Here is an 11,964-nt window from a genome sequence, read left to right as displayed (position 1 = left end):
TCATTTAGATGATGTGACTCTCTCCCAGACTTTCTTGAAGGCTGCCTTCACATCTTTGTTGCGTAAACTATAAATGAAAGGGTTAACCAGAGGGCCAATTATGGTACAGAACAAAGCATTTGCCTTGTTCCAATTCGGGGTGTTTTGAGATTTGGGTCTGCAATACATGATGAGAATGGAACCATAGAATAGGGTAACTGACACCAGGTGGGCCAAGCAAGTGAAGAAGGCTTTGCGTCTCCCTGCGGATGAATGGATACGAATGATGGCTCTTACAATACCAATATAGGAGCTCAGGATGATAGCTGAGGTTACCAACCAATTGCAACCTATGAGAGCAGTCAGAATGACTTCATAGAACCCTATATCATCACAGGACATTTTCAGAAGAGGCAGCACATCACAAAAGTAATGATTGATAACATTGTTCCCACAAAATCGTAGGCGGAAAGTGTTACTGATATGTGCAATGGCATTGGCAAAGCCAGCTGCGTAAGCTCCTACCACCAGCTGGATGCAGAGCTTTTTGGGCATGGCAATCGTATAAAGAAGTGGGTTGCAGATGGCCACATAGCGATCATAGGCCATGAAGGCCAGTAGGAAGCATTCAGTGTACGCCAAGCCAGCAGAGAAGAACAATTGTGCTGCACAACCAGCTATGGACATGTGGTTGTTCTTGGATACACAGTCAAACAAGATCCGAGGAGTATAGACCGAGGAGTACCAGATGTCCAGGAAGGAAAGGCTGTCCACAAAGAAGTACATGGGTGTGTGCAAGCGGGAGTCCAGGTAGATAAGAGCCATGAGGCTCAGGTTCCCAGTCAGTGTAATGGTGTAGGAGACCAAGAACAGCACAAAGAAGATTATTTGTAGAAATGGATCTGTTGTAAATCCAACAAGGACAAAATCCGTAACAAGTGTCCGATTGCTTTCCACTCCTGTCATTTTCATAAGCATAATCTGTTTAGAAAAGAAAGAGAAGTCATAATTTGACAATTTTCAGTCCCAGAATACAGAATTTGTGCTACGATTCTGAAGCATGTTTTGAAATCCCCTTTGAAGTACGGTATTTGATATGCTGTTATTAACTTTTACCCAAATTGATTTAGCTTCCAGTTTTTAACATTCTATACATAATTATGGGGTACAGGCTTCAACAAGCCCAAACGTGGACAAAAGGAGCAAAACAGCTCCTCACCTAGGAGGAGTGATCTCTAGGCTGGAATACTGCAATGGGCTCTACATGGGGTTGCCCTTGAAGTGCATCCGGCGACTGCAGTTAGTCCAGAATGCAGCCGCGCGAGTGATAGTGGGCGCACCGCGGTTCGCCCACGTTACACCCGTCCTCCGCGAGCTGCACTGGCTACCTGTCGGTCTCCAGGTGCGCTTCAGGGTACTGATGACCACCTTTAAAGCACTCCATGGTAGTGGATCTGGGTACTTGAGAGACCGCCTTCTGCCGATTACCTCCCTTCGATCAATTAGATCGCACAGACTGGGCCTCCTCCGAATCCCATCCACCAGTCAATGTCGACTGGCGACTACACGGAGGAGAGCCTTTTCTGTTGCAGCTCCGACCCTGTGGAACGATCTCCCCATCGAGATCCGTACCCTCACCACCATCCAGACCTTCTGCGCAGCCCTCAAGATCTGGCTCTCCCAGCAGGCCTGGGGATAGGTTCCCAATTTACCCGCCCGAGTGTTGATTGTTGAATGAAAGTTGTGTTTTATTATTTTTCCTTTGTTCACATTTTGTTTTGTCTTTTGATACTGCACCCCCCTCCCTTGTGATTGTAAGCCGCCCTGAGTCCCCTCAGGGAAAAGGGCGGCCTATAAATCTTAATAAAATGCTAAAAATGCTAAAATACCAGAAATCAACACTCCGATAAGCATCAGATTAACACTCAGAGGAACATTAGGATAACAATAAGAAAGCAAACAATGCCCCAATCAAGGAACTGCCAAACAAGATAGTAATAAAATGCCCAATCAAGGAATCATCAAGACTACACTCACTAACAATGACATAGCAAGCCAATAAAATGAGAGCAAACGCCTGCCTCCCTCTCTCTAATATCAATGATGATGTTACCTAGTTTGTTAATGAAAAGTTTGAAAGAAAACAGCCAAGCTCAGAGACCACCAAGGACTCCTCATTTCAATCCTGAGCTACAAATATTCTCCTATATTGACTTTAATTTCATCTGGACTTTCCATTGCTAAGTATAACAGAATAATAGAGTTGTAAGAGACTTTGGAGGTCTTCTAATCCAACACCCTGCTCAAGCAGAAAACCCTATATGATATCAGGGGTATCAAACTTGCATTGTTATGGTGGTGTCACATGACGTATCAGGGCTTTTTTCCCCTTCGCTAAACCGAGCATGGGCGTGGCCAACACATGATGCCTCTGGCGCATGGGCTGGGAGTTTGACCTATATTGAAACCTCAGAGCCTAAGGTATTACTGAAGAACACAGGAAAATATTAATCAGGTTTATAACAACTCAAGAGATCCAAGAAGCAACAGATGAAATATAAATTGATAAGGCACCAGACACAGATGGAATGACAAAAAATAAAGTTCAAAAAATAAAATGAATCCCAGATAAAAATGAAAACCCTGGGTGGTGAGCATATACGTATCAAGTTCACCTAATAGCAAAGATTGCAATAAAAGGAACGCTCCTTTTTTTCACTGTCAAAGGCACAATCTTATGCAGATGATGAGTACTAACAATAATGAAATCTCAAAGCTCTATATGACAGTTGTTGAAAATAAAAGGTTTTGGTTTCAAGGATGCAAAAATGATATATTTCAAAACAAATTATAACATACTCTGGAAAGAAATAATACACGCTCTTGAGCTTAAACCTTCCCTTGGCTAGGACTCATGGTGACAATAAAAACAAATGTATTACCCAAGAAAAAAATTATCTCAGATGGTGGCATCAATTAGAATCTTAGATTAAAATCATGGCAGGATTGGCAAAGAAATTTAACCAGCTTAAACACAGTAGGAAAAAAAACAGAGTAAAATTGAAAGTTTTGCAAGTTGAATCTTGTTTTAATTTGTAAATAGGACCACCATTCCATATTTATTCCTTATATTTTCATATTGGGAACAATATGGAATACATGAGAAACAAATGGAATTAGATAAAATATTATTAGGAACAGGGGGAAAATGATTACTAGATTATATTATTTTCTTTTAAGATATAAAATGGAGGAAAAGATGGTAAAGAAGACGATGATTAGCTGGGGAAGAAATTTTGGCCATAATATAGAGTTAGAAAAAGGGGATAAATTATGGGAAAGTAACCTACAAAGAAAACCTCTATAAAATGTATCATAGATGGCATTTGCCTCCAGCAAGATTGGCGAAAATGTACCCAAATTTATCCCCCAAATGTTGGAGATGTAGCCACAAGTCTGGAACATTCTACCATATGTGGTGGACCTGCCCCATCACAAGGAAATACTGGTGCAAAATTTGGAAATGGTTGGAAGAAATTACAGAGCAAAAAATAGAACTGAAACCAGAAGCATTCTTATTAGGACTATTGGACCAAAAAAGGGATAAATAATCTGAATACATAATCATACACATACTCACTGCAGCCAGGATTGCTTTCGCACAAAACTGGAAAAAAATCAATACAACCGCAGATGAAACAATAATTAGAAAAGTACTTAAATGTGCAGAGATGGACAAAATGACAATAGAACTAAAAGAAAGAGAAGAATCGGATTTTTATAAAATATGGAATAAAATTTATAAGTGGCTAGAAAACAGAAGCCAAAACATAAAATAGAGAATGTAACTATATGGTGATATAAATAATTAATGTTATTATAAGTGCTAGCACTACTGTTGTTATATTATAGGACAAGGTTAAAGTAATAGGAAGGCAATGTAGAATGGAGAATTATAAAGGCTAAACAGAAAAGCTGATACAGAAGGCTGTATAATTACTTTATATTGCTATGTATGTTTTGTGTTTTGTTTCTTCTTGTGGTATTTTTCTTTCTGTTTTTAAAGATTAAAACATTCAGAGGGAGGAGACGAAGTCGCGATGACACAACGTGCAATCTCAATGCTCTGAGATTGCATTGACACTTTTGCCTCGGGATGGTCCAAACGGACCTAAACCATCCCGTAGAGATGGTGAACAGGAAGAATACATTTTGCTGATCAGAGGGACATCGCTAAGTCTCTGATTGATCCAAGAGAAGTTCTTCAAGCCAGTGACAAAAAATCCAGCCAAATGACTGATGAAGTTGGTGTGGCTCCAAAATGGAAGGATATGGAAAGAGAAAGTGTTTTCAGCTGGTGAGGAATTTTTACTGTTTACTGACTGCCCATAAAAAAACCCTTAAAATTAATTTAAACTGGAGAACAGAAGAAATAAGCGGCGGAATTAAATTTGGACTGGTTTTGAACAGTGGGTTATCTTATTTTTTAAATGCTATTTTTACGGATGGAATTTATGCAAGCCTTTTAAAATGAACTGATTAAGTTTCCTTCTATTTTTTTTCTTTGACTATTCTCTGTAATCTATGGACTAAAGCTCACCTTTTTCATTACTGTAGCTGTTTTTCTAATTTATTTAAGAATCGGAACTTTTTAAACTTAAAATACAAAATGATACAAAAAGAAACAAATAAATGGTAATATTGTAACGCTGCTACTCGGAGGCTAGAGGTTTGTGTATTGGAAACAAAATACTTTTTTCACTGATTATCCTGGCTTGGCACTTCAAGGACTCCCAGCTGGTTTATAGAGAGTGATAAGAAGAAGAAGAAAAGCACACAGATGTTCCTTTGAAGTAGATTTTTAACCAGAGAAAGGTGAAATGTTATTGTGATGCTTAATTCTGTTAAAACCTTCTAAGCTAGAGTAGCAGTGTTTGTCAGCTGGAAATCATGGTGCAATTTCAACACCAGAAAGAAGTTTTAAATCTGCAAAAGATATTCTCAGAAATACAGAAATTATCAAATACAAGTGAGGGGATAGAGAAGAAGTTGGATTACTTAGTGTATCTAAGAGTAAAATATGATGGAGAAGTTGAAGATGTTCATGAAATGGAAAAAGTGGTGGTTAAAATCCAAAAAATCAAAGAGGAAATGAATATAAAGAAATTGAAATTGCTGATATTTATGGTGATTGGTTTGTTTCTGAAAACAGAAAGAGTGAAATACTGAAAAAGGAATTAAATGGAGGGGAAACCTACCCCAGATGGGAAGATACAGAAAAGGAAAAAATAAAAGAATTTACGGAATTAAAGAGAGAAATCTTATTAGCAATAGTTTTGATAACACCACCGACAATCAAAGATAAGCTGATTAAGAAAACAGAAGAAGGGCTTCAAAATTACATGAGAGATCTTATAAGCAAAGAGTTGCTAAGAGGGGTCCATACAAAGCTGATTAAGGAGATGATTAGAGGACTAATGCCACAAATGGCAGAAGATATGACACTGTTTTGTTACAGGAAAGATACAGGTTGATAGATGGAAGAGTATAATTTAAAACTAGCTAAACTTAGTGAAATTTAGTGATAATAGATATAGTTAAATAAATAATTGATAATGATAATGTATACAATGTGTAATGTTATGATAAGTAATAACTGGATATGAATATTGAATGGTATCCATGAAAGGAAGATTAGAAACCCTTTTGGATTATATATAAAGGTTAATAATAATAATAAAAAAGAATTAAGTTAGATTCAGTTAAGTCTTGATTACTAGGGAGGGAAATGATATGATGCAGGATATAGTCAAATAAAAGAGGGATAATGATAATAACACACACACACATACACACACACACACATGTACAATATAAGGAAATGAGATGTAAATTGTAAACAGTGATTTGGAAAGAAGGATAGAAAACTTTATTATTAAATATTATGGATGTTTAGCTAGAATAGGACATAAGGATTTAGTGTTATTGGAGGATTTTAGAAATAGTAAATGAAATGCCAGTATGTGGTTATGTATTAAATCTTGGTATATTTTATGATGAAGGATGTTTAAACCACTATAGTCAAATGAAAATGGAGGTATGATGATGGTAGCATGTATAAATATCTGAGTTAAAATACTTGAGTTAATATGAATTATGCTTGATCACTGTGGAAGAGATGCACGAAAGTCTTTTGTAACAAACTGATACACTTTCTACAGTATTTTATGTGTTGTGTTTGTTTTGAAAATTAAAAATAAAAAAACTTTTAAAAAAAGATTAAAACATTCAATAAAAATCATTATTAAAAAAAGAAAGTTTTGCAAGTTGTGGTAGAGAGAGATGGACTAGCTTTTCCCATTCTCAGATTATACTATGGAGGAAACTGTCTGCCATGGATAAGAGAATGGATAACATTTTTAGTAGCAGAATATCAAGTACAGAAGAAACAGGATCAGTCACAGGTATCGATAGGATAAGCAAATCAAACCAAAGAAGACAAGAATCTGAAGGGGTATATTAGATGAGAAAGCTGTTAAATGCAAGGACTAGTCCAACAATTGCATTGCTAGCATCAGCGTCAAACACTCTCTTTCAAGGACATTTATGTTAAGAGGTATCTGATCACCTATGGAAGATGATACATATGGACTCAAGAAACAAATTGAGATGTGATAGGAATTGTATAATGAAGGAAGGAATTTAAGCCATTTATTTGTTTTAAAAAAATTAGAGAAAAAGAAATCAATTTACAAACAATTCACAAATTGTCATACAAATATGATATGAAGACAGAAACAAGGAATGATCTAATCTGTTTAGAGTTAGCCTAGCAAAGAGGAATTAAAGCTCAAATGAAAGATGATACTAACTTTTTTTTAAGTTTAGCTTAGAATATCTTTGTTAAAGATTTATACCCTGTATTGATTCTGGGAAGTCGGGGGGGGGGGGGAGATTGGGGTGGGTGGCGAGGGTAGGTGGGGGGAGGTAAACATTTGTAAAAGTTTTTTTTCCAAAAATTTTCAATTAAAAAAAAGACAGAATCAGTGAAACATTTCATGATAATTTCACAATTTATGAAGAAATATGCTGGCAGTGGCAAGAGTCAATAGCAAAATTAACATACATAACATAGAAAGGGAATCTAAAGCACTTAGAATATGATTTTGGAAAACAAAAGCTGTTCAAAAAATAAAAAAAAAATACCCCAAGAATCATAGTCCAAAACATACTATTTTTCCTATTTTATGGCCTGAAATATTTTTTTGAACAAGGTCATAGTAAATACCTGGTCACTTCTGTTGACAAAGTTCACACTTACAAATTATAAAACAATGGATGAATTTTCAGTCTGCAAGACACAGGGAGGAAAAACACAGTGTGTAACTCCTTTGATCAGCATTCCACAAGGCAGATCAAGAATATACCTTATATAGATTTTTAAACAGATCAGCATATCTTCCTTAAAATTATTCTGCTAGCAATTTATATTTAGATTTGTATGATCTTCTAATCATTTTAATAATTCCATCTAATATTTGCTGAATTAGTAATTTAGTAATTGGGAATTCTTGCTTTATTTTATTATTTGTTGAGATAAATTCTTTTCAATGAACTCAAAAGAGCACAGCTGATTATTCTTGGTATATTTGTGTGATAAAGAGGCAGGACAGACTGCGAGGAAGTGATGAAATTAAAAGTGAGCCAGTGAATTCTATAACTTAATGAGATATGAACTGAATTGGTACCTTTGCATTAACGATAACCATGAGAGTTTATTCCATGCCAGTTATATGCTAGTTGAATTGTTTACACAGGACTGTAGGCAAAGTCTGCCCTCAGTCTGGAGTTCAATCGTAATGGAGTTTGAGGTTGACGCAGCCTTCCATCCTTTGGCAAAATGAAGATCCATACTCTTGGGAGCAATATGGTGACATTGTAAACTGCCCAGAGGGTGCTATAAAGTACTCTGTGGGGTGGTATATAAGTCTGAATGCTATTGCTCCTTCCACTTCATGGAAGATGACTGTTTAAGTAATTAAACATTCCAAAGAAATGATATAAAAAGCTTTCACAGAAGGGCAGGAATGGATGGGTTGGTGCATGGCTCTGAGTCCCTTAACAATCAAAGGCAACACAAAAGGTCTTGTTAGCAGTGGCCACGTTCTAACTGTGATAATCATAGAATTTTATTGGACCTCTATCTAAATTATTCCCAGATTTGCCAAACTTACCTGCATGAAGCTGAGAATGTTTTCCTGATATGTCTGTTGGAGAAGCCAATGGATCCAACTATATTGGAGCCTTGTTTTTTCCTGAATAAAGTGTCCACATCCCTGTTTCCCTGTACACAGCCTCAGTTCCCTGTGGGAGCACTTAGATTAAATTATCCCTCTTGGTGATATGCAGTGTAAATATTATTAGCATTTTACTAAACATTTTTTTCTTAAATTTCATCTGGGAAAAGAAAGAGGAGAAGCACCCCAAGGCTTCCTGAACCTCCCAGGTAAACAATTAGAAGTTACCTGCAATCATCATTTTCTCAAGCCATCTCTGGAAAAAAACACCTTTGAAATATACATTTGATCATAGTTAACCCTTTCAATTATTATTATTTATTTACTGAAAGTTTATGAAAATTACAAAAATGGGAAACAAAAAGGATACATTATTTTTGCATTAATAAAGTTGTCCTTTTAAAAACAGAAAAGTTATATACTCAAGATTGTCCAAGATACTTGGGAGGCATCCAGGACAGTGGTGGGTTGCCAATTTTTCTACTGCCGTTTTGGGCACACGACAGTTCTGTGCATGCACAGAAATGGCCAGCGAGTGGGCGGTGCCTCCCGCTGTTGCTACTATTGTTTTACCCGATCCAGGAGCAACCCACCTCTCATTCAGGAACCTTGCCTTACACATTGCTGGATGTGAGACACTGTTTCTTAAGTTGGATACCAGGAGAGGTCAGTTAGAACTGTTGCTGTTATACCAGCCTCCATGCTATGTAGCAATCTGAGCTCCTTGATTCCATAGCTGAGCTGGTGGTAGACCTCCCTGAGCGTATGGTGCTGGGAGATTTCAACCTGGCATCTCTAGACAAGGAGTCAGAGGTAGCTCCATTGCATGGAGCTAAACCATCCAGGCCCAACTCATGTGATTGGGTCTGGGTGGTGGTTAACTTCTCTTAGAAGGAGTGGCCTTCTGGTTCTTAAAAAGATGGTGGTGCATCCTTTCCTGGAAGTAACATAATTCAGTCCAAGTTCTCTGGACATTCTCCAATCTTTCCTTTTTAGAGAAGGTGGTAGAGAGAGTGGCCACATTGCAGCTTCAGAGGACCCTGAATCCATTTCAGTTGTGGTTCAGACCAGAGTTAGGGACTGAGAAAGCATTGATTGCATTCATGGATGATCTCTGATAGGAGCAGGATGGAGGTAGACTTCTCAATAGTGTTCAATACTATCAATTATAGTAGCCCTCTGAGCTGGCTTCAGGAATTGGGGCTGGGCAGCACCGTATTGTGTTAGTTCTCCTTCTGCCTCTCTGGCTGATTCCAGTTAGTGTTGATAGAGAGTGAAAAATCCTGCCCACAATCCCTTTATTGGGTGACTAGGGTTTGATTCTCTCTCCCCTTCTATAACCTTTACATGAGGCCACAAGGTGAGGTATTCCATCAGTTTGGCATTATTGATATGCATGATAGATGATATTGACATCTAGCTTTCTATCTCTACCCCAGGCCCCTTGAATGATACTGTAGACATCTTATCTCACTGTCGGGAGGTTGTTGGGAACCTGATGGGGTAACACAGGTTCCAAGGCAACCCTAGGAAGACAGAATAGCTGTGGGTATTTGGTCCCTCCAAACACAAGGTTCTTCCATCTTTAGTTCTGGATGTGGTTGCACTACCCTAGACAAACCCAGTACACAATCTGGGGATCCTCTTAGTTTTACGCTTCCTGATCAATGGAGCAAGTGGCAGCTGTAGCTAGGAGAGTTTGCACACTTTTGGGTGGTACACTATTCTTGGACCGGAAGGCCCTGCTTACAGGGACTCATACCATTGAAACCTCTCGTTTAGATTGTTATAACATGCTTTACATGAGGCTACCCCTGAAGAGCATTTAGAAACTTGAAGTGGTGCAGAATGTGGCTGTGGGGGTAATAAATGGTGCCAAAGATACAGCATACAGATATATTTAAATATTTACAAAATGTGAGGGGGTGTACTTACTTCTGTGATGTACGGTACATAATACCATTTCCATGTAAGCTCCGTTGGTTACTGGTGTACTTCCAGGTGCCATTCAAAGTGATAGTTAGCTGGGTACCTGATTACCTGAGAGATCACCTTTCTCCAAGAGACTTTACCCATCAAACTTAATATAACAGATTGTGCATGCCATAGATCCTGTCAGATAAAGATTGGTAGGTAACTGGTAGGTACTATAAGTCATGTTTTTTCCGCAATGGCCCCTGATCTATGGAATATCCTCCCTTCAGAGATTAGAATGGTCCCAACCCTTTTAACCCTTCAAAAAGCCCTAAACACCTGGCTATGTTCTGTGCCTGGGGGGGCTGAATGAGTCAAGAGGCCAGTTTCTTGGCTGAATTTTTAACTGGTCAAGTATCTTGGCTGCTATGCATAGTTATTTTGGATGTCTTTTTAACTATTTTAAAATGTTTTAATGTGTTAATTGGTCTGAAGAGGGGAGCTTAATTCCCCAGCAGGCCCAGCGGGTGGAGCTGGAGTTCCACTTGAACACCATGACAAAATCCAAATCAGTCAATTGTAAAAGGCAGCTTTATTTGGAACCACTTCCATTGCAACAACACCTTTACCCCCATCAAATAATAACTTCTGCCTAGCCCAGGACCTTGGAGAGGACTCGATAGGTGGCCAAAAATGGCAAATCCAATCTAAAAATCTGTTTGATTACATGTTGAACAACAACAACAATAATAAACATGATCCAAACAGAAATAAGTACCAAGTGTCCAATTTAATGCTAAAGAAAAATCCAAAGAGCAATATTGATCTTGTCTTTGTTTTGGCCTTTTCCCCAGATATTTGAGGGTTTGTTTTAAATGAAAAATGACATATGAGGCATATAAATTAAATAAACACATAAATATAACAAATAAAAAAGAAGAGAGTTTTAAAAAATCAGAATTTTTTTAGAACATCCATTCAAAAAGAAACAATATTTTAGACATGGTTTACTAGGAAGCTGATATTGATTCAAAGGTGGATTTGAAAAGCGATAGGCCACAAAAAGGATATGGAGGAAAATAGAAATATTGAATGTGCAAATGAAGAAGGGTTCATAGAAAAGGAGGAAAGAACTCTTTTCTGCTTCAGTCAATGGAAAGACAGAATACTGGCACAGAGAGCACTGTTGCCCTATGTCCTGTCACTCTGGTGAATTGAAAAATGGCTAATCCTCGACCCCAGCTACCTGCCTTCCGTTAGGCTGCCCCACTGCCCCCTTCAGTAAAGACAATAATTGCTGGGATTTTTTTCCCCTCTTCCTAATGGGAGATCCTTGGTTGGGGCAGAAGTGAAGCTGAAGGAATACACCAATTATTGCCTTTAAATTATCTCATATGAAATCAGTAAGGATTATCCAGCCAGAATGCTGAAGCAGGATAGGACTCAGTTTTGAGTCAATGCAATTTAGGCTGGTACACATTCTTAAATAATTACATCAATGCAGGAACACAAATGTGAACGTGACTGTGAGAAGGACTCTAAGAGAACACCTTTGAGGTAATTCCCAAATATTGGTTAGAGTTTGGGAGAGAATTAAGCACAGGTTTCATTCATACACGTCTATCATCATGATTGCTGCAGAAAGAAGGAAGGAAGGAAGGAAGGAAGGAAGGAAGGAAGGAAGGAAGGAAGGAAGGAAGGAAGGAAGGCAGGCTGACAGTATAGGTTTAAATCATCTGAAGTACAATCTGGGGAAAGAGACTATCAATGGCAT

General features: G+C 38.0%; 1 protein-coding gene across 2 annotated transcripts; it reads right to left on the bottom strand.

Annotated features, from left to right (window-relative positions):
• LOC148049503 (olfactory receptor 9G4-like) lies at positions 1-2,217 on the bottom strand. 2 transcript variants are annotated; one of them, XM_087717636.1, is made up of 2 exons: positions 2,211-2,217; positions 1-935 (listed from the first exon to the last, which is right to left on the bottom strand). In XM_087717636.1, exons 1-2 carry the CDS (start codon positions 2,215-2,217, stop codon positions 1-3), a joined length of 942 nt encoding a protein of 313 aa, XP_087573762.1. The 2 variants fall into 2 exon arrangements, with proteins under 2 accessions (XP_087573762.1, XP_087573711.1); XM_087717585.1 differs by lacking the exon at positions 2,211-2,217 and having other exon boundaries at positions 1-951.
• Between the last annotated feature and the right edge of the window lie 9,747 nt (positions 2,218-11,964).

Source organism: Thamnophis sirtalis, unplaced genomic scaffold (genome assembly GCF_051295495.1).
Source record: "Thamnophis sirtalis isolate CommonGarterSnake01/CBP01778 unplaced genomic scaffold, rThaSir2_p1.2 scaffold_1, whole genome shotgun sequence".
Lineage (NCBI taxonomy): Eukaryota > Metazoa > Chordata > Lepidosauria > Squamata > Natricidae > Thamnophis > Thamnophis sirtalis.
The sequence above is the reverse complement of the archived record's forward strand: the minus strand, read 5'-3'. Positions and strand labels throughout refer to the sequence as shown.